General features: G+C 34.5%; 4 protein-coding genes across 10 annotated transcripts in view; 2 read left to right on the top strand and 2 right to left on the bottom strand.

The window, feature by feature from the left end:
* The window catches only part of LOC111452749 (ABC transporter C family member 13), a 23,552-nt gene extending 20,721 nt beyond the window's left edge, over positions 1–2,831 (top strand). For all 5 annotated transcript variants that reach the window (XM_023093612.1, XM_023093611.1, XM_023093615.1 and 2 more), the window contains 2 exons: positions 297–464; positions 2,462–2,831. In XM_023093612.1, the coding sequence (XP_022949380.1) occupies positions 297–464; positions 2,462–2,542 (249 nt within the window). In that variant the 3' untranslated portion in view covers positions 2,543–2,831. The remainder of the gene's footprint in view (positions 1–296; positions 465–2,461) is intronic.
* Positions 2,832–6,523: 3,692 nt separating this feature from the next.
* LOC111452607 (probable N-acetyltransferase HLS1) lies at positions 6,524–8,763 on the bottom strand. Of its 2 annotated transcripts, none has more exons than XM_023093410.1 (3): positions 8,513–8,763; positions 8,221–8,354; positions 6,524–7,530 (listed from the first exon to the last, which is right to left on the bottom strand). In XM_023093410.1, the coding sequence occupies exons 1-3, from the start codon at positions 8,735–8,737 to the stop codon at positions 6,663–6,665; spliced, it is 1,227 nt and encodes a 408-aa protein (XP_022949178.1). In that variant the 5' UTR covers positions 8,738–8,763; the 3' UTR covers positions 6,524–6,662. The 2 variants fall into 2 exon arrangements, with proteins under 2 accessions (XP_022949178.1, XP_022949179.1); XM_023093411.1 differs by having other exon boundaries at positions 8,445–8,524.
* Positions 8,764–14,844: 6,081 nt separating this feature from the next.
* Positions 14,845–17,994, top strand: LOC111452701 (phosphatidyl-N-methylethanolamine N-methyltransferase). Its single transcript, XM_023093546.1, has 2 exons — positions 14,845–15,171; positions 17,453–17,994. The coding sequence occupies exons 1-2, from the start codon at positions 14,927–14,929 to the stop codon at positions 17,700–17,702; spliced, it is 495 nt and encodes a 164-aa protein (XP_022949314.1). The 5' UTR covers positions 14,845–14,926; the 3' UTR covers positions 17,703–17,994.
* Positions 17,995–18,361: 367 nt separating this feature from the next.
* On the bottom strand, positions 18,362–20,033 carry LOC111452700 (probable WRKY transcription factor 40). Of its 2 annotated transcripts, none has more exons than XM_023093545.1 (5): positions 19,827–20,033; positions 19,715–19,762; positions 19,293–19,619; positions 19,093–19,209; positions 18,362–19,023 (listed from the first exon to the last, which is right to left on the bottom strand). In XM_023093545.1, exons 1-5 carry the CDS (start codon positions 19,944–19,946, stop codon positions 18,700–18,702), a joined length of 936 nt encoding a protein of 311 aa, XP_022949313.1. In that variant the 5' UTR covers positions 19,947–20,033; the 3' UTR covers positions 18,362–18,699. The 2 variants fall into 2 exon arrangements, with proteins under 2 accessions (XP_022949313.1, XP_022949312.1); XM_023093544.1 differs by having other exon boundaries at positions 19,851–20,033.
* Between the last annotated feature and the right edge of the window lie 7,424 nt (positions 20,034–27,457).

Raw genomic sequence — 27,457 nt, 5'->3', positions numbered from 1 at the left:
AAAAAAAAAAAAAAAAAAAAAAAAAAAAAAAAAAAAAAAAAAAAAAAAAAAAAGAGAGAAAAATCATACCAACATGTGAAACATGTATATGAATGTTGAATGTCCTCATCTTGGCTGATGAATTTTCTTTCCTCTAAATTATGGCCTATAACTATGTTCACTTTTAGTTTGAATGTGAATGTGAGAAATGAAATGGAATCTATGGGGTATTCCTCATTTTAGCTTATGTTAAAACTTCTGGCGCTTGTATATATAGAAGCTTAATTGTGAGGAGATCCTGACATAAATATTTTCAGGTGCTTTGTTTGGATGAGTGCACGGCAAACGTTGATACTCAGACAGCATCATTGCTGCAAAATGCTATATCCAATGAATGCAGAGGGATAACAGTGGTCACGATTGCCCATCGTATTTCCACCGTCTTAAACATGGATGATATTCTGATTCTTGACTATGGGATCCTGGTATACAACCTCGCATTTTAATATCTCTTAATGAATATGGCATTTCATGAAATAATACTTTGGCACATATACATCTACGAAAAAATTTGCATGACTTTTTTTGCCTGATTGTTGCTTGTGGAATTCTAAATATGCGTAGTTTGCTCATGAATGTCTCTGTAGAATTATTTATATCTTTTTTCCACTCACTATATTTATTTCTAAGTTGTTGGTTATTCTTGAATATGTTTGTTTTTGTTTGCACGTTCTTTTTTTGTTCAGACCTTTTAAAATTATATTGATTAGATGAGTATCCTTTTTCTTCCTGATTAGACAAGAATCTTGTAGCACGTTACAGATGAACAAAAAATGCATGTGCTTGGCTAACTATTGGTTTGGTTAAGAATTCCTCACACAGTCACTCTACTGACGACAGTGAGGCAGCAAAGCTTCCCTCAAAGGTTACGAGGAAATTAAGTAGAGTAAATGAAAAATATGCACATGCTGATATAAGCATCAATGAGCAAAAAAATTTGCGGGAGATTTAGTTTTAGCGTCCTGCAAAGTAATATTTTTCTTTTGAGAAATGGCGAATGTGTTAGAAAGTTGGCCTAATGCCATATGCTATTCATCTACCAGTCTAACCTTTGTGGAGTTTTCTTTGGGTGGGGAGTAATTGTTGTAGTATTGGAGCTAAATGATGCATTGATGCATTGTGAGAATCCCACATTGGTTGGGGGAGGAGAATGAAACACCATTTATAATGGTGTAGAAACCTTTTCCTAGCAGATGCGTTTTAAAAACCTTGAGGGGAAGTCCGAAAGGAAAAGCCTAAAGAGGACAATATCTATTAGTGGTGGGCCTGGGCCGTTACAAATGGTATCAGAGCCAGACACCGGGTGATGTGTCAGCGAGGATGTTGTTCCCCTTAAGGGGGGTGTGCCAGTAAGGACACTGTGCCCTGAAGGGGGTGGATTTGGTGGGGTCCCACATCGATGGGAGAAAGGAACGAGTGCCAACGAGGACTTGGACCCCGAAGGGGGTGGATTGTGAGAATCTCCCATTGGTTGGGGAGGAGAACGAAACACCATTTATAAGGGTGTGGAAACCTTTTTCCTAGCAGACGCGTTTTAAAAACCTTGAGGGGAAGTCCGAAAGGGAAAGCCTAAAGAGGACAATATCTACTAGCGGTGGGCCTAGGCTGTTACATGCATTATATCAAAGACTCTCGAGCCTTCACTCCAAGAATGCTCAACTAAGGACTTCATTAGTATTCTAAAAGCTTGCAAATTCAAACCTCTATAAGTAAATCACTTATTAACAAAAAAACAAACTAAAATCAATGAACAATTAAAAACTAACTACAAAATTACTATAAATCCACTACTTTCTTAATTCTTTGAGCTCATTAGATGATTGTTAGCTATCCTCCTAATTATTTGTTTTTTAGAAGCTCTTTGTTTGGTTAAGGATTATACCTACAGTTGTTAGCTACATGCATACATATTGAGTAGTATCTAGAAAAGGACTGGCACTGGAGCAGCAGAATGAATTTATTAGAAGATAGCAATGATTAGAACAAGTTTTTCCAATCAACTTTACACCAAAAGTACCATGCTATTCCCCCTAGCCAAGATCGGGATAGTTTGCTAATACCCGAGAGCAGTAAATTTTTTTATTGGTATCATTATAGGTTTGATTTTAAAATTTTGGGGGTTCAGGGCTATTTACAACCTAAAATTGGATCCTGGCCCACAACACTAGAAAGATAAGAGGAAATTCAATTAACCTGTAGAAAAGCAAGCCTTGACATGTTAATTATCCGCTTGAAAAACATAGTTGTGGAAGTTGTTTATTCTTCCCTTACAGACACAGGTGCTTGCTGATGTTTTATCAAGAAAAAAAAAATGTACTTAACCCACTAATCAATGACAGAATATAGTTAACATTTGATGTTATTAACTGAATTTAGAGCTTTTGCACATTTATAAACTACTTTTTTTCATTCTCTCTGGCAGGTGGAACAAGGAAGCCCCCAAGCTCTGCTGAAAAATGAGTCCTCCAAATTTTCAAGCTTTGTTAAGGCGTCTAACATGTGACCATTTGACAAGTTCTGTTTTATCTATGCCTGGATCATGTTTTCCTGAACATTAAAGGAGCACTCCTCCCAACTGTTCGTCTTAACCATGCATTTTAATCACCAACATGATGGCAATTATTAAATGCAAAGATTATTTGCAAGATCTGTAGTCATCCTAGAACTCATTTATATGACGCTTGGGATCTTATGTTCAATCTCTTATTTTGTTGTCCGCTTCTGCATATTAAGAATCAAATATGATACATGTTTGAATCCTTACCACCGTAAATATGCAATTTCTCTGTCAATGCCTTTTACTCTGAGTTTCATCTTCCATAACCTGGAACTTGCCTTGCCAGCTTCAGTTGTCGCAGAAAGTTTTATTCTAGCAAAATGTTCAAGTTTTCAAAAAAAAAATCAAATTATTTTTTACCATTTATTAGTTACCCACTTCAATCAGAGCTGTGATGGTACTACAGGGTATCCTACCACTCTATTGTGAGAGGGTTGTGAGATAAACTTATCTGCTTTAGTCTAATGGTGAAGCAGGAGTTGTTGTCTGACCCATCACTGAACTCGCGCAATTTGGTAGGTTATAATATAGTAAAATATGGTTAAAGATAGAACTTTCGTCAACGTTGTTATTATGAGAAATTAACAATTATGTTGGAACTCCATGTTCATTACCACTGAACTTAACCTAATTAAGAGCATAGTTAGATTAAACCCACTAATCTAAAGTATATAATTGACCTACTTTATGTTATAATAAGAGAAGAATATTTTTCAGCATAGAACACAGTTTTATATTACCATTTGATTCCTTTTTGTTCCTTGGATTTATTATAGTTTGTTATTATGTTAATTCAATACCATGTGATTGAACTGTTGGTGTGGGGGATTCAATATGGGTGGTCCTACTTCTCGAAGGCAGAGGCAGTGACAAAGGCAGTGACATTTGTAAGGTAAGGCATTAATGTTAGACCTATAGTCATTATTGGATTCTATGCTATTGTTATATTTTTCTATTCCTGGATGCATTTAAATTAGCTTTTACATTGTGATGGTAGATCGGCTATGAGATATTGTTCCCCGAGTATATATTTGTAACTGGATTTTATGTGTGTTTTGTGGAGGGGACCAAGGGCACACTGATTCCTATTATTTGCATGTATGTAGCACTCGATTAGTTTTGGATGCCTTTACTATAAAGCCTATTTTGTAGATTGTTGTAAGCTTCTGATTCTGTCACTTTTTCTCTGATAAGTCTGGCGAATGGTCTATTTTTTGGTTCTTCTGCCTTGATGATTGCCACTTGCCAATTCCCCCTGTTTTGGTTCAGTTAACCAGCTTAGTGTGTCTTGAACCACTTTTCAAATTGTGCTTGGTGGGGGCTATTAGAAGTGTAAAGGGCTATCGATTCTACTGCAAGTACCTTAATAAATTAGTGCTTTTTAAATATTGCTTCACTACTTGGTGACAAATTTCGAATCTGCGATAACAATTAAAGAGGGTGTGTCCACATTAAAATATTTATACGAGTGTGTTTCCCTTTTGAATAAGACTTTCTACAAACTACCCGATTAAGATGGCGTCTCCAGATAATGTGTTATCCAAGTTGAAATTGCAAGTGTCACCTCAGACATCGATGATACTTCTTGGTTGTTGTTTTTGACTCATTTTATTCAAACTTTACATGAAGCCATTATATGTTTATTGTGTATACTTTCAATAAATAATGTACCATAACCCAAAAGCTTTTAAGTACTTGGGTCTAATGGTTGATTTAACTTGAGTGATACGTGAATTGCTTCTTTTTTCCCCTCCGCAAGCATTTATTTATTAACATTGTTATTATTTTATAGGATAAGCATTTGCTAATTTGAACTTGGAAGACATTCTTTCTAGCTTTATTTGAACAAACAAATAGGTGTAGGTTTGGTTTGAAGGCACAACATGTTTTCAAGGGCCTATGGATTTGTTTAATGGGAAATCTAGAAGCTAGAAAGCTTGGGGATGACAAAAGAGGGCAGCATCGTCATGGTCATATAAGTTCACTTCTCTTGACCTTGTTCCCAAGCCTTTGTGGTTACCTTGTGATATCTGGAAAAAAGAAAGAACAGTTCCTTTTTTTTCTACTATTTTTTAAGCATATAGTTTATAGTAGTACTGAAAAGTCACAGAATAACGTTTAACTTAGGAAATTAAAATTGAAGAACCACATCTTGACTCTGCGACTTCTGTTTATTTGCCACTGTAATGAAGTATATATATCTGTCTTCCCAAGCTAATAAGGCAAGAGTAAATAATAGAGATTAAATAGCTTAAGAATTTCCCATTTCCTATCTATTCAATGGATTAAACTGGTCATGTTACTAGAGACTTGTGTAGGTGGCTAACTCAACCAAAAAGGGTTGGACACTACGATGTAGATTCCATTAGGAGTATATGTAACCGCCTAACCCCACCGCTAGCAGATATTGTCTTTTTTGGACTTTCTCTTTCGGATTTTCCCTCCAGGTTTTTAAAATGCATCTACTAAGGAGTGGTTTCTATACCCTTATAAAGAATGCTTCGTTCTCCTTCAAGTGGGATCTCACGTTATATTGATTTTCTTTGTAATGGTTTGACAGATTAAAACGTATAACTTTGTTTTGTTCTGTTTTCTTTCAATAAGTCACGATTCTTTTGTCAAAGGATACTCCTATGTACTTGTAGCCTCTAGTCTCATTGATACTGTATTGCCCCAGTTCATTAAAGGCCATCCACAAAGATGCAAAGGGACTTTAAGTCTATAGGGTGAGGCCAAATTAAAGGTGACTTATCTAGGTCCCTACAAATAAATTCATTGTTTATTTGGTAGTAGAATGTAACTGACAAGAAAGGCCCTTCACCAATGCTATGTACCTCACATTAGGGTTCCAGAAAGCTGACCTAATATCATGTATCAGTTCTCAAAAAGTGCATCACTTATACAAGCTAGCATGCAGTATCTTTGTTTATTGATTTACTTCATTAGCATATTGTTTACCCTTTGTTAGGGTATTTAAAACTCTAAGCTATAGGTTTATCAACAATGATCTAATCCTATAAAAGAGTGCATGCTTAATATTTGGCTCTCAAACAGGTCACTAGGGTCTTATATAATTTATTTTTCTTGATCGATATCTTATATAAAAATTCTAGCTCACAGTATTTATATACTTTTCTCTCATTTCTCAATAAAGGGGGAATCTTAAGAAATAAAGGGCAGAAGAAGACTGAAAGAGGGTAAAATAATGTAATGGACGGTGCGGTAGGTACTGTTGAAGATTGTTTGGAGGGAGTCTCATATTGGCTAATTTAGGGAATGATCATCGGTTTATAAGTAAGGAATACATCTCTATTGGTATGAGACCTTTTGGGAAAGCCGAAAGTAAAGCTACGAGAGCTTATGCTCAAAGTGGGCAATACCATACCATTATAGAGAGTTGTGATTCCTAACAAGTGTAGGAGGGATTTTTAGGGTATGTAAACAGAAAATTTTGTTTAAAACGATATTCTTAAACTTATAGGGTCAAAATGATAAAAGGCCACACACATCTATAGTCATACAACCATTCAAGGTGAATACAACTTTTCTGAAGACACGGTGTGTTTTTAATGGAAACATCCAATTCAAGTTCATCTTGAAATATCACAATTTAGACATAAATGCATTGTCTTTGTCTCACGTCTACCGTTGTAACGCCTTGCAGAATCATAGTCATCCTTAGCGGCTAAAACACTATGTTCCTCAAACAGCCGAACAAGCCAAGGGGTTGTTTGGAATGTGACTTAAAAAGTGTAAGCTAGCTTAGCAAGCCAGAATTCCAATGATACTTTGCAATGCCCGCCCCCCACCCACTTGTTGGATTAGCTATCAGTTGACTTCAAGAACTTGTTCAAGATCAATGATTGGAATGTGACTTAAAAGTGTAAGCTAGCTTAGCTTCTGTCAGTTGTCATTGACTGAAGAGTATTTAAAAAAAGAGAGAGAGACTATGCTAGAGATTTATGAACATTCCTTTTGTACTTTAAGACAGTGCACAGCAGATTTTTGTCATTTTCTGTACTGAAGAGGGAGAGAAGAATGAAAAGAAAGGAAGAAAGGAAGATACTTAGATGTCTCGAGGGTCGACAAAGATCCCTGCTGAAGACGGTGGAGATTTGATCCAATCAGACATTTCAGATCTTTCACACTCACCCTCCTGCAAATCTGCCAGCTTCTTGATGCACCATAAATCTTCATTCCATGAAAGTCTCTTCCAATGGGGGATGGCCACTCTCACAGGATCCTGTTGGCTTACCTCTGCCACCACCGCCCCACATCCCACATCGTCCTTAGCCATGTTATGCACGAATGTGCATAGAGATTTCATGAGACGTGACCCATTAGTTCCTCTCATGGATAGTCCGTACAAGAAGTACACTCCAAATTGACTAAATACATCTGGAAATGAAGGTAATCTCAGCCATGGTAGCCATGAATCCAACAATCTACTCCCCATGCAACATGCATAAGTTAGCCTAGACACTCCCTTCACTTGCAACTTGAACACTTCTTTAGTGTTCCACACGCTCAAGATTGCAAAACTCTGAGGAAGGATCCCAGTTTCAGGGTCCCATTTAGGGAGCAGCTTCTTAGGAACCGCCATAAAAGTTCCCAAGTTAAGCTTATTGGACAAGATGGCATCGATATCTTTGGGGAAGAACTCCGCATTTGCAAAGAGATGGCGATAAACTTTAGCAGTGACATGTGGAGGAATACGAACAATGGCGATCCCCGAGCCGATTGGCTTGTAGTGAGCGTGGACAGGCTGAACCAGCACTGTGGGAGATCTGAATTTTGTGTATGAGAACTTTTGTGTAAACAAGTTGATGCAAGGCTGGTTGGCGCAGTCTGTTGCTATATATGCATAGTCTGCACCCTTTTGTTTGCACCACTCCTCTAGATGCTTAACTAGTTTCATGCCAACTCCGAGCCTCCTGCATAGCATGAGCGTTTAATAAATGCTTAGAATTTCTGGGTCTTGCTGTAACTTTTCTTCTTTGACTAGAACAGGTAGAATGATATGAGAAATATCTAGAGAGAGAGAGAGAGAGAGGGGAAAAGAAGGTAGATTCTTGTGGACCAAAGCTGTCAGGATTAAGCAAATTCTTGTGGACCAAAGTGTGCTTAAAGTTGAAGGAATATTTATTTGTATTAAGAAGGAACAAAGAGAACAAACATGGTGTCTTATATTTAATTGAATGGTAAGCTAGTTCCCTCTATACAAGTGTCCAATTGCAAGCCAAATGGTTGGCCACATAAAAAGCTTTGGCTCTTACTTTTCCTAGATACCGAGACATTTGCTTTACTTTATGGTGGAACCTGATCCATATTTTATTTATTTATTTCTCTCACTTTTGTTTCTCCACCTTATGTTGTGGGAACACAGTGCCTCCCGTGCTTTTCTGTTGAAGGGATCAAACCCATATCTAAATTTTTATGACCTTCAAATACATTTTTAAGTTCCATTCTTAGAAAATTGTTCTCAAATTACATGCTCTATGAACACGTTTAGACGAGATAAACTTCTTAGCTGAAATGATGAAAGAGACATAGCTCTAGTAGAGAGATTGAACTCTTATGTTAAGATTGAAGGAAGTATATTAGAGAGAGAGAGAGAAAAAAACCTGTGATTAGTAGAGACCCTTAATCCCAAAATATAAGCCAGCTTAAGGACATGATGAGAATGACCTGTTGTCACATGTTTGATACATCCTCTTATAACTCCAATGATATCTCTCGCTTCGCCATACTCTGCAACCTGTCACACAATTCCCAAAAAAAGACATGATGAGAAACTAAGTATCCTAAAGGAAACCTTCCCATATGCATTTATATAATCAAAACGTACCATTTTTAAACATATACAAGAAAGTGCATCATTTTCACTAGTTGATGGCATATGTATATTGTATTTACCAGCATGACGTGCAAAGGGAAGTGGCGAATGCGGCAAATAGGATCACCCAGAAGATCAGTGAAAATAGAAGGCTTCCCTTTCTGTCCAACATCACACTGCCTCTCCATCTTCTCCACTGACACCTTATCTCTCTCTTCACAATATTCTCTCACAACCAAATTTCTATTTTCCTCTGTGTTTGACACAACTTGTGGCCTATATTCATCAGCTATCTTCATCACCATAGTTTTGACAGAGGAAACCTCTACTGAAAAACCCTCTTAGGATTGTGTTGGGAGGTTCAAACCCACTATCTCCCCATATTTATATACCATTTTAGAAGCTCTAATTGTGTGGGTATCAACTTTTGTTATGCCTCACCTTAATCCACGTTTTCCCACTTGTGTCTATTAATCATAGCTTTAAGATGGATTGATTAATAATGTTTTTCTAATGACTAGGTGGATTTAGTTATTTCTTCAATTATTGTTTCATTAGCTACTCATAAGCAGAGCACCTTTATATTCAACTAGAATATAAGGTTAGAAAAAAGAAAGATACTTGAAAAAGTCTCTCGCATTTATATTTTAAAGTCACTGGTGGCTATGATGAGACCTTCATGATGGTGATAGTGATGCTGATGGTGATGCCAATCATGATCAAAAGCTTTAATATTTTTAGCTCTTCTAATAATCAGCTCATCTCAAACTGGTCCAGGTGCACTTTGATTTTGGTTCAAACATAACCATGTTAATAAGATGCGTCCTGGAGCTATTGAAGTGGTCAGTTCTTAAGGTTCTTCTTTGTACAAGTGCAAATGATGTCAAAGCTATTGTCACGTTTTTGAGTTTGAACCACAGAAGAAACAGGATTGAAAAGGACGATTGGTGAGAGAAGTGAATTGGGATACATTCAAATTGTCTGGAGTGGGCCATTATAAAATATTAAATACAAAATCGGTAAATAACTTGATATTGTGAGATCCCACGTCGGTTGGAGAGGAGAACAAAGCATTCCTTATAAGGGTGTGGAAACCTCTCTCTACCATACGTGTTTTAAAACCTTGAGTAGAAGCTTAGAAGGGAAAGCCCAAAGAAGACATATATGCTAGTGGTAGGCTTGAGCTGTTACAAATGGTATCAGAGTCAGGTACCGAACGAAGTGCCAGCGAGGACGCTGGCCCCCGAAGGGGGTGGATTGTGAGATCCCACATCGGTTGGAGAGGAGAACAACTGAACGAAGTGCCAGCGAGGACGCTGGCCCCCGAAGGGGGTGGATTGTGAGATCCCACATCGGTTGGAGAGGAGAACGAATCATTCTTTATAAGGGTGTGGAAACCACTCCCTAACAGACGTGTTTTAAAATCTTGAGGGGAAGCCCAAAAGGAAAAACTCAAAGAGGACAATATCTACTGGCGGTGGAGTTGGGCCGATACAGATATGTTCCATGTATGAAATAATGTCACGTGGGTCATGACATGGTAAATACCAACAGTTTTTTTATACAAGAATACTTGTCCATGAATGAAGTTATCTTGTTCTACGCCACAAAAGCACCCTTTAAATTCTTAGGGAATGTTTAGATCATGATTTGAATAAGCCTGAGTCCGTGTAGCTTGCAAAATTGGTGTTGAAATTTTGAGTTGTGGTTTGAGATTCATAAACTTAGGTGTATAAACATAGCACCAACTTCATGAACTCGAGTTATATAAACAACATTAAAAGACTAAATTACTGAAGTTTGAGTAGCTTAGGAGGGTGTGAATGCTCTTGGGATCATGACATGCGTGCTTCATTCTTTGTAGATAATTGACAGTGCTTCCCATATATTTATGGCTTCCTTTGGCCAATTATTGGTGGAGATGACAAAAGAGAAGAGCATGCCCTAAGAAAATGTTAGGAGCAGACTGCTGAGCCATGTGGTTGCCTTGTGACCTTCATCATCGTTTTGGCATAACCCTCTCTCTCTCTCTCTCTCTCTTTCTCTTAACTTTTTTTAGGAAAATTTATCTTCTCTAGATGACAAGTTCTCATGTCATTTGCAGATAACGAGAATTCAGCAATATCCATAAAGTTGGCTCGGAAAAACCAGGTATGCTTTTACAACTTTTCGAAAAAATTTAGATAAGTTTTGTTCAAATTGAGTCTGTGTTGGAAGATTAATGCTCAAAAACATAAACATAAACTTGGTTAATACTAGAAATCTGATAGCAAATTTGGAGATAAAAATGAATAAGTTGGCATTATCTGAACCCCGATTGTAACAGACCAAGCCCACCGCCAGTACATACTGTCTTTTTTGAACTTTTCCTTTCAGGCTTCCCCTCAAAGTTTTAAAAACGTGTCTATTAAGGAGAGGTTTCCACACCCTTAGAAAGAATGTTTTGTTCTTCTCCCCAGTTGACAATCCACTCCCCTTTGGGGTCCAACATCCTCGCTGGTACTCATTCCACTTTCCTTTAGGGCCCAGCGTCCTTGCTGGCACACCGCCTCGTGTCCATTTCCTTTCGGAGTCAGCCTCCTCGTTGGCACATCGCCCGGTATTTGCCTTGATATCATTTGTAACTGCTTAAGCCCACCGCTAGCATATATTGTCCTCTTTGGATTTTTTCTTTCGAGCTTCCTTCAAGGTTTTTAAAACATGTCTGTTAGGGAGAGGTTTCCACACTCTGATAAAGAATGTTTCGTTCTTCTCCCCAACTAATGTGGGATCTCACATGGGTTGTGCAGTCAAATTAAATTACGATCTTTGAGACGTTAGAATATGAATAAAGCTTCACATCAATTACAGATGGAAAAGATCGTAAATATATATTGATTTACTTATCTAGAATCATTCGAAAAAACAAGAGTGCAAAGTTATTGCCTCTAGAAGCTAATCAAATTCATAAACATATCGAGATACGACAGACAAGAAATTTCACATCAACTAAAAGTAGATTGAGTAAATAGAGTCCACAAACATCCTACCTATACTCGCCTTCAACACCATAATTCAGGGTATCTTGATATACTAACCATACCCTAAAGATTATGTTGATCACATAAAGGAATATGGGTCGGGAAAAAAACTATACTCTTTCGAATCTCTCTTTGGCCTTATTATTTTTTATAGAAAGTGAATGCAACGAGAATGAGAATTTCAATCTACACTAACGATTTCATAGCTACTCTTTTCCCATTCCTCAACTTTATAATCATCACTAATCTCGTTAAGTATTTAAGTCGATAAATCTACAACGTTCCCACTAACGAGAATTCCTCCTAGCTAGCTAGCGTTTTTACTTTTTTTTTTACTTTTTTTTTTTTTTTTTTGAAAAGCCTAAATTAGCTAGAGTCGATATGGTTTTGATTAGGTATATTGATCAAAGAATATAAAACTCAAACAAAAAGAATAATATAATAATCAATCAAATGTAGAGCCGTCACCAACATTATAGACTTACATTATTTTATTAAAAGAGAACTCCATTGGCTGTATCTGTTTATGAATATCTCCATAAAATGCTTTCCATATTTTATTTTTCTTATTTTATATTCTCATTATTCTCTGCATAAAGGTGACAAAATAGAAAAACATGAATTATTTCCCCAATTATATATTAACTTATTCTCTAAGATATTTTTTTATGCCTTTCTTTATTTGTTTAAGCTTTTCAGATTTCCTCGAACGTTCTATTGCTTTCCTTATTTTCAATAATTTTAAATAATCAAACATTCTGATTGGCTATCCATCAAAACCCATATGGTTGAATCTTATAATGTTCAAACGATTTTAATTAATCATTGATTAATGTAAGTGTGACATCATATATTATGCAGCTGGTTTTATAATATAATCTTGTACTATGGGGATTTTTTTTTTTTTTTTTTGTAGGGCTGTTATTATTCTTTGGCTTACGTTTTTTTTATTAGGATGACGTGTAATATATTCCGAGTGCAAAATTTATATTTTTTTGAAGAACAATGTTGACTAGCTAGGGTATATATTCTTCTTCTTCTAGGTTCAATTGTGTGATAGAAGCTAAGAATGTTTTGGAGGGGGTGAGGGGACAAAGAAATGTTTAAAGGGGCTTGTCTAGAAAAGTTTTGGGATGTCTTTCTATTTTTGTTTTTGGAATTGTAGATACGACGATTTGTATAAATTGAAATTGTTATTTGTAGTGTAACAGCTTGAGTCTTCTACTAGCAGATATTGTCCGTTTTGATTTGTTATGTATCGTTGTTAGGCTTACGGCTTTAAAACACGTCGATTAGGGAGAGGTTTCTAGACCCTTGTAAGGAGTGTTTTGTTCTCCACTCCAACTGATGTGGGATCTCAAAATCCACCTCTCTTGGGTGTCCAGCGTTCTCCTTGGCACATCGTTCGATATCTAGCTCTGATACCATTTGTAACAGCTCAAGCCCACTGTTAGTAGATATTGTTCACTTTGATTCGTTATGTATTGTCGTCAAGCTCACGTTTTTAAAACACATTTGTTAGGGAGAAGTTTCTACACCCTTGTAAGGAGTGTTTCGTCTCCCTCTCCAATCGATGTGGGATCTCGATATCCACCCCCCTTGGAGGTCCAGCTTTCTCGCTGGCACATCGTCCGGTGTCTGGCTCTTATACCATTTGTAACAGCCCAGGCCCACTGCGAGCAGATATTGTTTGCTTTGACCCATTACTATCGCCGTCAAACTCACGGTTTTAAAACACATCTATTAGGGAGAGGTTTCTACACCCTTGTAAAGGGTGTTTCGTTTCCTTCTCCAACCGATGTGAGATCTCGAAATCCACCCCCTTGGGGGCCCATCATTCTCGCAGGCACACCGTCCAGTGTCTGGCTCTGATACTATTTGTAACAGCCCAAACCCATTACTAGCAAATATTGTTCGTTTTGACCCATTACATATCGCCGTCAGGCTCACGTTTTTAAAACACATATATTAGGGAGAGGTTTCTACACTCTTATAAGAGGTGTTTCGTTTCCCTCTCCAACCAATGTGGGATCTCGAAATCCACCCCCTTTGGGGACCCAACGTTCTCGTTGGCACACCATTCGGTGTCTAGCTCTAATACCATTTGTAACAGCTCAAGTCCACTGCTAACAAATATTGTTCGTTTTGGTCCGTTACGTATCGTCATCAACCTCACAGTTTTAAAATGCGTCTCTCGGGAAAAGGTATCTACACTTTATAAGGAGTGCTCTGTTCCCCTCTCCAACCGACGTAGAATCTTATATGCTCTTATCTTTACCGTCGTTGGTTTAAGTCTTGAAAGTGGTTTAGTTAATGGTTTGATTATGAATACTTGTTGGGCTCATAAAAATAAGTAAATAGGCGTAAAGTAGCCATTGAATTAATCATTTAAAGTAGCCAAATTTAATCTGAACTTCCAAATTGAATAAATGGATTAGATCCATTGCTAAAATAGTGGATTAGATTCATTATTAAAACACACCACTTACGCCCACGTAGGCCCCACCCATAATTACTGATTACTTCATCTAAACATATTTTAATTACCTAAAATTAATCAAATAAAAAAATATTAAAAAATTATATTGTGGTAAACATGATACATTTCTCTTATTTTAATTACAAAAAAATTATTAAAATAACATAAAGCTAATTTTATCTTTTATCCTATATTTTTTATAAAAAAAAAAATTAACCAAATTTAATTTAAAATTAAAACATTGATTTAGTTCTAGAAAAAAAATAGATATGGTTGATAAAAAGAATAAATAAATAAAAATATTAGCACGATAATGTGTGGAGGACCATGTGTCACGTAATTAAAGCCTCCTTAAAGTTTGTAAATCATAGTGTTTAGAGAGAAAAAATGATGCTTTGGAAATTTTTATTTATTTCTTAATATTAAATTAAATAAAGTTATATAATTAATTAATTAAAGTAGTTTTAGGTGTCGACTGCCAAAAGCCACAGCTGTGCGCCACTGTTGAGTCTTTTTCTTTTTTTTTTTATTTATTTTTTTTTAAGCTTTTGTTTGCCTTAATTTTTTTAAATAAAAATCTATTTATACCCTTAATTAAAACATTTTTAATGCATTGATTAACTTAGGATTATAAAAAAAATAATAATAAAACAATTTTAAAGATAATGAAATAAAATGGTCATGTGGAAATAAAAATTGAATGACCAAATATAAACCAAGTTGAAGTCTCCAAATAAAATATATATTTTAGCTTTAAAATAATATTTATTAATAAAAAGGTTAAAAAAATAAAAATAGCTGAAATAATAATCCTATAAAAATTGGTCACTTAAGATTGGCCCAAACCTTGGGCCCATATTAGAGCCCAATAACAACGGCCCATTAGGGCCTAAAGCCCATATTTGTTCCGGCGTCTATCGGTCATAAGGACTGTTCTGATTTCTGGATCTTCTTCTTCCCGAGAAAGTGGAGAATCCGGCGGTAAAGCTATCAAAATGGACGTTTTGGCTGTAATTGGAGTTTTGTTGCCATTTCCATACTATTACGTGTTATGGACACGGCCACAATTGTGGGTGAACTTGTGCGGAAAATGGTGCGAGCCTTCCAAATTGATGGCTCAGGTATCGGTTTTCCTCAAGCTGCTTCAGATCCTCTCCATCCTCCATGTCTCCTCCTTCTCGTGGCCGCCGCCTCTCTACTTCTGGCCTCTCATGGCCTTCGGACAGTTCTTGAACTTCAGGTCTCTATCTCTCTCTCTCTTCCTTTCTCTCTGATGTTATTTGCGATCTGGAGGTAGAAGTGACAATTTATTAGTGGTTTTTGTTTGCTTAATATGAAAGTGATAAAAGACGTTAAATCTCGAGAAAATGTGGTTGTTAAGATTGAATTTAATGCCTATTGGTTTTGGAGATGATGATTAGCATTCTGAAATTGTGAATTTGGGATGAGTTTTGAGGAATTTTAAGTTTGGGATGTCTTTTGAGCAGTGTGTAGAAAGTAAAAGCATTTGAAGTAAAAGTGTCTTTAGAATTTTAAATGGAGATTCTAAAGGTGTCCCAAATTCATTGTAACTTGAGTTGATTTTGTTTCTTCATCAGGGAGAAGTGAAACTCTAATTCAGTACCTATTTTAAGTCTTGCCACTGTGGATCAGATCAATGACTTCGATACTCCAATTAACCATTCCTTGGATGTACATGTGAAAAGGTTATCTACCTTTTTTGGATAAGAATTGGTTGTAATGCACCAAAAGAAATTATTAGAGAGTGAAGCACTTGATGGGAGAGAGACCAGCTTGACCTAGAGATTTGAATGATCACAGACAAAAGATTAAGACAATTACGAAATTCTTTGTCAAAAGATGATTACAAAATTATTTAGTATAGGAAAGCCATAAAGAAACGTGAAGGTCAAGATTTTGCTCGCATTCTTTATTCTGGAAGGCCTTCCTCTTTCCCACACTTCCAATGAAATCAGAAAACATCTCAAGCTACTGGTCACATCCTATAGATGCCGAAATTCCTTATTGGGCAATTTGTGGAAGGACAATAGATGCATCCTACAGCCTATTTATGTTGGATGCATTGTTCGGGGTATCCTCTTTCCACAATAGGATTGCTACATTGTGCTTCCAAGTACCAATGATCTCATCCTTGCTATCCCTTTTTCAAGAATGCAACTTTGTTTTGTGTTTCTCTAAGAATGTTTTCCCTTTGGCCTTGAACAACTCTTGAGATCGTACAAAAAGTTAGTCCTTTCTGAAAATGCCATTTAGGGATTATCTGGGAAATTACCAACTTTTCAAGGATGTCGATATTGAAAGTGAAGAAACTTGGAATGCTTTTCACTTTATATTCGTTCTATAAAGTTGCCTATTAAAATTTTTGTAACTTTATGTGTGTGTGTGTTTGTATATATACGTATATTCTTTATTAATTCTAATTGGAGCTAATTTTTAATCCTCCACTAGTTTCATTTAAGTTGATGAGTCAAGCACCTAGTATATTTCTTGTGGTGTTAATGAAGACCTGTTTCCAATTAAAAAAAATAAGAAAGGAACTGAGGCGGACGGGTTTACAATCTAGAATATCAAGATTTGCCCCTATCAATTACATAGTGCAATTGTAAAAAGTGAAAACCTGTGGAGCTTGTTGCATCGAAGTGAGCATCTCAGCGATTCAAACTCTGTAGCTGAAAAACTATTTCCATGCCTAGGATTCTGTGTACCTTAAAGACGAAATTGATTGCAACTTAAGAGGATTAAGTACCTGAGGAATCGTTAAAGAATGTTCAATTTGATGATGTCGAACTTTATTTCCTCTCAGATCCTTTTTTGTTGATTTCAGAAATAGAAAAGTGATGCTTGGAATAGTCAAACAAGCTTTATAGAGACCATTTTCCCAGTACAATTGTCTCGTTTGGTTGTTAGTCTTCACAAAATACGCCACCATTTACTATTATTGGGATATCATAAAGTACACATAACTAGGCTTACTTGAATGTTCATTTCTTATGCTCATGTTTGCAAATTTGAAAACAAGATGATAGGCAGAAATCAAACTAGATCCAAATGAAAAATTACATTACTCGAGCACTTCAAGAAACTTGGACGGTGAGATCCCATATTGGTTGGAGAGGTGAAAGAAGCATTCCTTATGAGGGTGTGGAAATTTCTCCCTGACAGACACGTTTTAAAACCTTGAGGGGAAATTCGGAAGGAAAAGTCCAAAAAGGACTATATCTGCTAGCGGTGGACTTGAACTGTTACATGGACTCCCCATCCAAGAATAGACTAAGCATCAAAATCAGCTGCCTGAGTTTCCATTCAAAGCGAAGGAACTAAAGCACTAGTGCAAATCAAGATTGAAGGTTTAGGTCATTCATAACTGTTATGTAACTTCACTATTCCAGGCACTGCTGGTGGTTTATTTTTACAATGTTGCTGCAGTTTTGCAGACTTGATTCGCTAACTTGATTCGCTAAAGTTAAGTAATATTTTCTTTATCTTCTGCCATGCAACAGGGTCTACCAGTTACTCGGTGAAGCAGGTGTTTACTATGGAGTACGATTTGGGAAGAATATTCCGTGGGTAACAGAGTTTCCATTTGGATATATAAAAGATCCTCAGTACGTGGGAAGCATTTTGAGCCTTCTTGCTTGTCTTTCTTGGGTACCCTTGCAATATATTCTGCTCTGGACAATGGGATACGTCTTTATGATGCAAGTTGAATCCAAGGAAGATCTCACAACTCGAGCAAAGCCTCAAAGTTAAATTTGTGAGAGACTAATCTTGGAACAGCCAAACATTGGATCAACACGTGGTCTGTGGAGGCTGCTTCAAGCATCCGTTAATAACATCCCCAAAATCAAACCTCTTGAAGTTTTGAATGAAATCCCGGGTTGAGTTATAGATGATATCCTCGTCTTTATGATTTTGCCAATACTTTTGTAGAACTACTAGGAATAAGAATTTTCCACCGACTTTGTGGATTCCTCTTCATTATGATGCCAGTTCTTTTGGAAACTTGAAATCTAGAAAATTAGTCTACTTTCTTTGTGATTTACTTCAACAGCTTTGTTTTTGCAAGCGGGAACTTAACTCTTGACAACGTTTGTGCTACAAGAGGACTTTGTGGACCCTGTTCTTCACTTTACAGAATCCGAAATGAAAATCTTCGTTTTGAAACATTTGATGTTCGATCTCGAGACTTTTCTTTTAAAAGTTTTTTATGTGATTCAAGACAAGGGTGGCAAGATTTAAGCGCAAGATATGGTTGGTTGAATGGTTACCTTTTCAAATATTGTGGCTAGATTTGTTGCGTTTGTTGACTATGTTGGATGCTTGTCTTGTCTATTAGGATGCTAGGTTTAAAAGGTCATTTATTGGTTGCCCTCTTTTGACCATTTTTTTTGTTGTTTAAACTTTTAAAATTCATTTCTATCGAATTCATTCAATTGCTTCAAGAATTTCGTCATTACAGTTGGAAACAAGAACATCTCGAACGACCTCAAAACCATAAATCAATTACCCAATTTGAATCTCGTCCCTATTCGGATGAGAAAGTGACTTTACCAGTCATTTTTCCCTTATCTTTCTGACTCAACATCGAGTTACATCTATTTTTTCGGTACTTTTCTTCTAACATTTTTTTTTTTTCAAAAATCTCAAAACGATCTTCCCCATCTCCTAAAATCTGTCAAATCTTCTCTTCTTTCAATGTGTATTTACAGATTAATCTCAAAGAAAATACTCCCACTTTCTGAACTAGCTAATGTGGGAAAATCTTCCCCGAAATCGCCGCCGCCAGCGCCGCCGTGAAATTGGGGTCCTTCGTCAATGAAGACGCCATCTGTTCAACAAGAAACTGTTGCATTTCCGGCGAGTGAAATCTTGGGCTGGAGGTGGCTTTAGTTTCAGAGGGTGATTTGGGCTTTCTCGAGTCGAGGGGACTTGTCGGCGCCGCTGGAGTTAGGCCGACGCAGCGAGCAGCAGCAGTGCCGGAGGTGGCTTCCATCGGAGAAGATTGTGGATGGTTGTGTTCACCTTCGTACGTAGCTACCAGAATCGACTGATCTTCTACACTTCTCTGAACCTGCAAATTCATTCCAATCAGCCAAAAAATCCTTCAAGTTCGAACAATGCTTTGAATTCAAAAATTTACCTTTTTTTTGACAGGGCAGCTCGGAGCAAAAGAACACTTGAAATAAGCTCGAGGACAAGGATTATCTCTAGTGACCTTCTGGCCATATTTCCGCCATTGATATCCATCTTTAACAACCTGCAAAATCCAACAGGTAAGTTTCATACAAGAACCCCATCTTTCATTACAAAATTTGGTTCTTTTTCTGTGTAAAAACTCACCAAATTTGAATCAGAAGCACCAATTTTGACTTGAACTCGAGTGGTTTTAGAAGATTTGTTAATGGTTTCCTGTTTTGGCTTCTTGTAAGACTCTTCATCAGTTGAACTACTCTCAGAATTCCCATTAATTCCAACCATATTATTATTGTTACTACTCTCAGATTTCCTCTTCTTCGAACAAAAAACTTCCTTTTCTCCATTTTTGTTCATTTGATCCACCATATGACCTCTCAAAGTGTTGTAATTTTCACACACAACAGTCAACATTTCAGTTAATTTCTTGTTCTCTGCACTCACTCTCTTCAGTTCCTCCATTAAAGCACCAGTCTGAGATCAAAAACAACAAACCCATCATCAAAATCATCCCAAAAATAGCATTAAAAAGAAACCCAAAATCTCTACCAAGAAACTGAAATCAATACCTCTTCTTTGACAGAAACCTTCTCATGATCCAAATAATTCCTCTCCTTCTGCAAAAACAAAAAGAAACCCAATTCAGAAAACGAAAAACCCATTTTGAGTATAAACAAGGACAGAGCTTGAGGCTGTCTCACTCACCGTCACCGGAGCTTCGCCGGAGAATCTTAAAGGATGAAGATTGAGATCCAGAGAAGTGTCAACAGAATCCAACCAAGAGGAATAAGAAGAAGCCATAGGCAAGGAAGAAACACCAAAAACCCAAGTCAAAAAACAAGAAAAGGTTCGATTTTTCCTCTGTTTGAGGGAGACCCAGAAGTTATTTCACAGTGCAAAAGCAATTCCAAGAGGCAATAGAGAGAAAGGAGAGAATATATAGAGGTGGGTCGGAGAGAAAGAGAGAGGAAAGTCGATGGAAAGAGAGAGAAATAGGATAAAACAAGCTGGCAATGACAATTTGAAGGAAAACTCATGGTGAGGTTCTGATTTGGTGGGCGCTGCTTCTGCCTGTTGAGCTAGTTGGGGCTTCAAAGTCAAGCAAAACCTGTGCTTCATCGTTGAATTTAAATTGTAATTAATGTTTTTGTGGGGTCCATTTAGGGTTTTTTATTTATTGCCCTCACATTTCTTTACGACATTAAAAAAATATATATATCTGTATTTCTCTAATTCTCTCAAATTTAATTTTCTTTGTGTAATAAAATTAGAAATTATGACCAATTGAGTCTTCTTATTAATACACTTTTGGTTGATAACCAACGACGGATTCAATTTCAAATATTTGACGGTTGACATTTTTTTTAATTACCAACTTGGGGTTGACTAATTAATTTGGTCAACAAAAACTATCCACTTGGTTGACAATTAATATTGGTCAATCTATTTATTTTCTTCCTTTTTCTTCCAAAAATAAAACCATGAGCTTAATCAAATTTAATGAAATTCGTGTTGAAAATATGAACAATGTCTAGTATTAATTAGAAATGGATAATATACCTAATAACAATCTCTAATTTAAATTTTAATTATTACATTTATAATTTAATATTCATAAAACTCAATTCATAATCTAATTAGATCAAAATAAAAAAAAAAGTATAACAAAATTTGAAATAGAAATATTAAAAAGAAAAAAAAATGAAATTAGGAAGAGATATGTTGACCAGATATCAGTCTCCAGCTATTGTCTAAGAGACAGATATCCAACTGGAGCCCTCTTTTCCGCACGTGTTCAAAATATTTCCCACGCGTCATTTTAATTATTTAAAAAACAAATAAAATAGCCAATCAAATTTTTAAAAAAATATAATAATAATAAATTTCTTGGTAGGGCTGTCTCAAGACTTCCACACGGCTTCAGTGGACACGGTATAGTCACGTGACCACATCAGTTTATTTCTATTTTATTGTTGTCTTGACATCGACATTTGTAACGAGCCACGGAGTAAGAACCTTCCCCAAATAAATTGACATTTTTATTATTTCATATAAACATTTAATAAAATATATCTTATTTATAGATGTAAAATATTTATTTATTAACTTTAAAATATTCATTTTATCAATATTTTCATAAAAGAATTTAAGATATTAAAATTTTTAAGATCAAATATAATATTTAAGTGTATTAAATTGGCTAGTTGGGCCCACCAAGGCAATATTATTAAAGAGGGCATGAATTCCACATTTTAAACCTTTACCTTATTTTTATTTTTATTTTTTTGTTAATTATTATTCTTTTTCCATTTAGATTCATCCCCTTCCCATAATAAATCCAAAAAATAGTTGTTTTTTTTTTCATTAATATCCAAATTTAGAGATCCTAAATTTAAATAATTTGACTTATTAGCAAAATAATATATATTAATTAGTGGATCAAAATGCACATTTTAAATAATTTTTTTATTTTGTCCCTTTATTATTCTCTTTGATTGTACTCATAATATAGTCGGTTATCGTATTTTAAAAAAATATATATATTCCATTTGACATTTTTAAAATTTGTAAAGGATTTACCTATAATATTTATTTGGATATATTTCATTCTAATAAATATAAACTATTTTAGAAATTTTATTTTGTTTAGAATTTAACGGTAGAGGTAATTATTTTAATTAAATAGTAATACCGGATAATAAAATAATTATTAATTATAATAATCCACATCAGACCGACACAAAAATTTGAAAGTGGAGAGACAGTGGGCGGGATCTGCCCGTCTACCAACGTGGACTTTTTTTTTCTTTCTTTTAATATTTTTTTTTATTTTAAGCTTTATAAGACAGTGAAATAAGAATATTATTTGGGCGTTTTATAAGTTAATTGTTAGTATATAATAATGAATTAATTGTTAATTGTGGAAATTTCTGGTATTAAAGCAAAAACAAAACGGGGAAAAAACGGCGTCGCATTGGCATGGAAATGGATAATTAGCCTTTGGTAGAAACAACACCAAGACTTGACTTTGACTTTTAACCCTAAATTTTCACACCTTTTCAACACCGTCACACCTTTTAAACCATCTGATTTTGTAGCCAACCCATTTCATTATTATTTTATTATTCTATTGTTTTTCCTTTTAAATAATAAATTATACCAAAAAAAAAAAACATAAAAATTAAGTCCCGTGTTTAGACATGTCATTTGGTTTAAAATCAAACCCGGATGATTAGAGGTCTCCAGTGGAACTATTGAATTCTTCACCGTCATTATTGAAATAGAAAAAAACGTGAATTCTCTCTATCTAATAAACACGGAAAAAGTTGGATAACGCTTGGGTCATTGACTTTCGGTGCACGATTGGAAAGAGCGTTAATTGTGAATAAAATAAAATTAAACTCGAGAATTAATTAAATTAATTAATTAGATGAAGGAGTAATGAAGAAAATTTTGGAAGTGCCAAACAAGACCCAACACTGCAACACGTGGGATTGACTTGACTGGACCGACGAGATTTAGATTTTTTTTTTTTTTAATAAAAAATAATAATTTAAAATGCTGGATTACCTGTCAAAACAAAGCTCCACAATATGACGTCATGCATGAGATAATTATTTAAACAAAGTCTTGCACATTTGGAATGAGAATATTCATCCATATCCATCCACGTAATATATTACGTGGCTCGCCACGTCACCCTTCCTATTTTTAATAATTCATTGTGAAATCCAATGGCTACTTGGCTTCATTTCATTTTTATTTTTTTTAATATAATGTCACCAACAATAAAATTCATGCATTCATACATGTTGACATACTTTGAATAAAAGAAATTTAAATAACGTTCAAAGGATATCACCCAAATTATTAATGTTTTCACTATTATTTGAAGTTCAATGAACCTTATCAATTATTTAAAGAAAAAAAAAATAAGAAAATCACAAGAATTTAGAATTATTATTGAAATTAAAATAATTTTTCAATAAATTATAACTTTTTATTATTTTCTAGTGAATATCGAATCTGTTGTCTCATTCACTCTGAAATGGGCAGACACAACAACTATAGAGACCTCTTCGTTATTGTTAGCACTTTATAGATCAAGTCATAATTTTTTTTTTCAGACGACATCTATCCTATATAATAGGCCAGTGAGCCGTTTATAAAGCTCTTTCATCAAATACACGATCAAGATATGACCCAAGAAAGAAACTCCAGCTAACTCCATACCAACAACTAAGGTAAGACGAGAGGTGGGGGGAGAGAGTGTTTTTTAGAATGACGGTAAGTAGAGGGCACGATGGTCGTGAATCAGACTAAAAGTGATGGAATGCTTTCAAAATGATAATCGGTGTCGAGGCAAGTCAGATGTGTCGCAGATGATTGAACATACACGCGCAGGCGGCGTGTGTGGTTGAACAAGCTTAGATTCTGTAGAAGCGATGTTTGATTGGCGAAGACAAATCTCGCGTAAAGTCCGACGAAGCCACAAAGCCGAATAAACATAACACGGAGAGAGAGAGAGAGAAAAAAAAAAGTCGTAGAAAATATGCATGCAACTCGTGGTAATCCGACAAGGATAGAGAAAAGTCAAAATAGAAGTTGGGCGGAGAGGCACGTACGTTAAGAACACTGATTTCGACAGGACGCCGTCCTTACATTCCTAAGTCTTCGCGATGGGCTTGACCATGACCAAACAATATAATAATTCATAAATTAATTATATTATTATATTGTTTCTTAATACTATTATAAACTTTCAATTTTATTTAATCCCTACCCATTTTTCAATTTACTAAACTAAAGTTTAATTTTATATTTAATATTTTAATAAAATTTTAATTATCAATTAGATATAAAATTAAAAGTTTAAAAAATAAATATTATTACATTAAAACTTTATTATAAAATGAAGAAAAAAAGAATATGATAATTTCCCTAATGTTTTTATGGTTTGGTGGTGGTCCATTGAATTTGCACTTATTTTCAGCCTATGTTCTGGTTCATGAATAAATGGAAACTGGCTTCTGCTGGATTTTTTTTTAAATAAATTAAATAAAATAGAGAAAAAGACTTGTAAACTATATTTAAATTTTATTTTATGTGATATTATTCTTTATTTTCTTTAATCCAGAGTAAATTAATATCAATCTCATGTTTTTATTATCGTAAATTTTTCATTTATCGAATGTACAATTAACTGTTCTTATAGAATAGGCCAATTAAATCTTACACAATACGAGACTCTCGATATTTTTTTTTAAATATTTGAGCTTTTTTTATAAATTATTGACGTATAATACACGTTTTTCCGCTGATTGGTTATATACTCAATCATAATACAAATAATTAAAAATAATTTGAATTAATTGGGTTTAGGATTTGAAATTGAATTGAAAGTGAAAAGAAGAAAAAAAATATATATTATATATATATATATATATATTATATTAATGAAAGGTAGTTGATGGCACGTGCGAGAAATGATGGTCAAACAAGTAACGACCGACGCGTGTGAACGGGCGACAGCCGAATTTGAAACAGTCGGTCATTTAATCATATAAGGCCAAATTAGTCAAATAGTAGTTTTTATTTTATTTTATTTGATTTATTATAATTATTATTTGGATTTTAATTATCTAATTATTTTAAAATTTACACAGTCACTTCCAATATAATCAACATCATGTAACATATATAGGACATAAATAAAGGAAAAATTAATTATAAAATTTTGCATAATAACCCCTTCCCAAATTATAAAATTCTTTTATAAGATTGTTAAAAAAAATTAAAATTATTCATAAAGTAATATCATATTGTAATGCCAAACATTTTCACGTTATATTAATTTCCACTTTTGGAAGCAATACAACACTAAATTATTCGATTGTTTGAAATATAGTCGTGAACGTTTTACGATGAGAATGAATTTAAGTATGTGTACATATAAGCTAAACGATAATGTCTTACATGCATAATTGCATACACATATGCTCGTATAAGTCATGAGATATCGAAACAAGCTAGACTGTATGAAATGATGAGATTTTAAGTACATAAAAGTGATATGAGCAGAGTCAATGTATATGAAAGTGATGCATATCTAGAAGAGATCTACGATATATAAAAATGACGTATGCTTGAACGGAAACCTTTAAATTATTTTATACTTCCTTATATTATATGTTTAAAGCGTTCGGGATCTCGAATAAAAAATATTTTAATTGTTTTCGTTAATCTAAGTTTTTAAGTTTTTAAGTTGGGTGATTAAGGTGAAAAGCAGCAAAAAGAGAGAGCCCAGTTATGATGAAAGACAGGCCCCGCAGGCCTATTGATTGAGGGAAGCCGACAAAAATCGGCCCGTTGTAGAATGAAAATGCTATGTTTTTATAAAAAATGCATCAAATTTATAATTTATAATAAAATTATATAAGAAGATAGAAAGATTCTTCCAACTCTCCAATCTCGATGATCATAAAATGTTGAGCATCTTTGTCGATACGATCGTTTGTAATCATGACCATCACGTTACTTGATATAAGGTAGACCCATATTCTCCTTTGGTCTAAGAAACAAATCACGTTAGCACGGATAAGTACATCATATTTCTCGTTTTTTCAATCAAACTACTTTTTCAATTTAGAACATGGACTTAGCTAAAACATGCCGTCTAATGTCATCTGGTCAAGCCTCTATTCAAGAGGGGTTTATTTCTCGTGCTAATTTTAATATCAAAACTATGCTAATATAAGCCAAAATTTTAAAACTAAAATTACTTCTTTGTAGTTCTTCGTGAACATGCCAATATTTTTCGATGCTTCTTCTTCATTATCATTTTTTGATTTAATCGTTGAAATATATCACTTGAACAATAACAAAAATAAAATACATACATATATATATATATATAATATTTTTATAATTTCAAATTTAATATAAAAATTATTAGCATATCATAATCGTATCTACTAGCCGTAAATTAGAGTTATTACATTTGTGTTTTAAGAAAATTTATCAATAAATAATTTACAACTTTCAAGTTTGCATTTTTTTTAAATTTATTTTAATAGTATTATAGGAATTTTAACATAAAATACAAGATTTTTTTTTTTTTAATAATTTAGCTAAATTTTATTAAAATATACGAACTAATGAGAAAATATAAAACTAAAATGAAATAACATTACTAAAAATGTTATTTTAGGAAAAAGAAATTAAATTTTCAATTGTCGGTTCAAAATCAAATCGGACACTGATATTTTGTCGGTATCATGTTTTTTAATAAATTGTACTTGGGGAGTGGGGCCCAGAGGGGAGCTTTTGTTGACGTGGCGGAACGTGGGAGGGTAGAGGAGTGCGTTATGCATACGGCCGCCACACGTTAAGAATTATGCTTTTTAAAGCAAATTTAGAGGGAAAAAAGGAGTAAGAATCGGGTGTATTCGTTTCTTGTATAACGAATGATCTGAACCCTACGTTTAATGGGCCACAGATTTAGATGCCGAGTTCCTATTGGTCCACGGAATCTCTTTGAAAAATGCCATGTGTTTGGATAATAAAAAAGGGTGACTTGTGTGTTTTTTTTTTTTTTTTTTTTTTAATTTAATTTATATTATGCTTTTTGTTTTAGAAGAAAATTCTACTTTTGATTTTCGGAGGATAGTCGTGGAAATTGAAAAAGTTTTCGACCTTTGAAAAATCCAAATTTGAAATCCATTTCACTTTGGTGTAGAAAAATGGAGTTTATGTAGTCAAATTTGGTGGCTCGAGTGAATGAACTGGGCACAACTTGATCGAGTAGGTTAGATTACTGATAGATTTTGCATACGTAAAAGGCAATAGACTGTTAGTAGGAGAATGCGTGAAGAAAAAACGAGAGAGCAGTTGATCCGTTGGTTTGTATTAAACTGAGAAATTTATAATATAGAAATTAAGATTTTAAAGCGTAAGGGAAAGTTTAAAACATGAGACGTGAATGCTTTTTTTCATAGAAGGTACATTAGTCATGAAAAGTGGTTAACACTTCTCTAACTCTCGTATAGGCTATATTATGATTCTAATATTTTTTTTTTCTAGAATATTGAATATTGAATTTATTTTCTATATTTGTATTAGGTTCGCACAACAGCACACACTCGAATTAGATAAACACAAAGAACATGATAGAGAAAATGCAAGGAGAATATTGACTAAAGTTTTGTATTGATGACTAGTACTGAGAGAATATAAAAAGTATATTTTCAAAAAAAAATATATATATATATCTGATTCAACTTACTATATATAATTTTATCAGATATAACCAT

Source organism: Cucurbita moschata, unplaced genomic scaffold, assembly GCF_002738365.1.
Source record: "Cucurbita moschata cultivar Rifu unplaced genomic scaffold, Cmos_1.0 Cmo_Scf00014, whole genome shotgun sequence".
Classification (NCBI taxonomy): domain Eukaryota; kingdom Viridiplantae; phylum Streptophyta; class Magnoliopsida; order Cucurbitales; family Cucurbitaceae; genus Cucurbita; species Cucurbita moschata.
This window is presented reverse-complemented; position numbering and strand designations above follow the sequence as displayed.

Bases quoted from the DNA above. Each gene is read 5' to 3' on its own strand.
- LOC111452607 (XM_023093410.1), bottom strand. From the start codon at position 8,737: ATGGTGATGAAGATAGCTGATGAATATAGGCCACAAGTTGTGTCAAAC. The intron at 8,355-8,512 runs GTAAATACAATA...ATTGTGTGACAG, and splicing joins TCCCTTTGCACGTCATGCTG to GTTGCAGAGTATGGCGAAGC. The intron at 7,531-8,220 runs GTTTTTTTCTCT...CATGCTATGCAG, and splicing joins AGGGTCTCTACTAATCACAG to GAGGCTCGGAGTTGGCATGA.
- LOC111452701 (XM_023093546.1), top strand. From the start codon at position 14,927: ATGGACGTTTTGGCTGTAATTGGAGTTTTGTTGCCATTTCCATACTAT. The intron at 15,172-17,452 runs GTCTCTATCTCT...GCCATGCAACAG, and splicing joins GGACAGTTCTTGAACTTCAG to GGTCTACCAGTTACTCGGTG.
- LOC111452700 (XM_023093545.1), bottom strand. From the start codon at position 19,946: ATGGCTTCTTCTTATTCCTCTTGGTTGGATTCTGTTGACACTTCTCTG. The intron at 19,210-19,292 runs GTGAGTTTTTAC...TGGATTTTGCAG, and splicing joins GTGCTTCTGATTCAAATTTG to GTTGTTAAAGATGGATATCA. The intron at 19,024-19,092 runs GTAAATTTTTGA...ATGAATTTGCAG, and splicing joins GCTGCCCTGTCAAAAAAAAG to GTTCAGAGAAGTGTAGAAGA.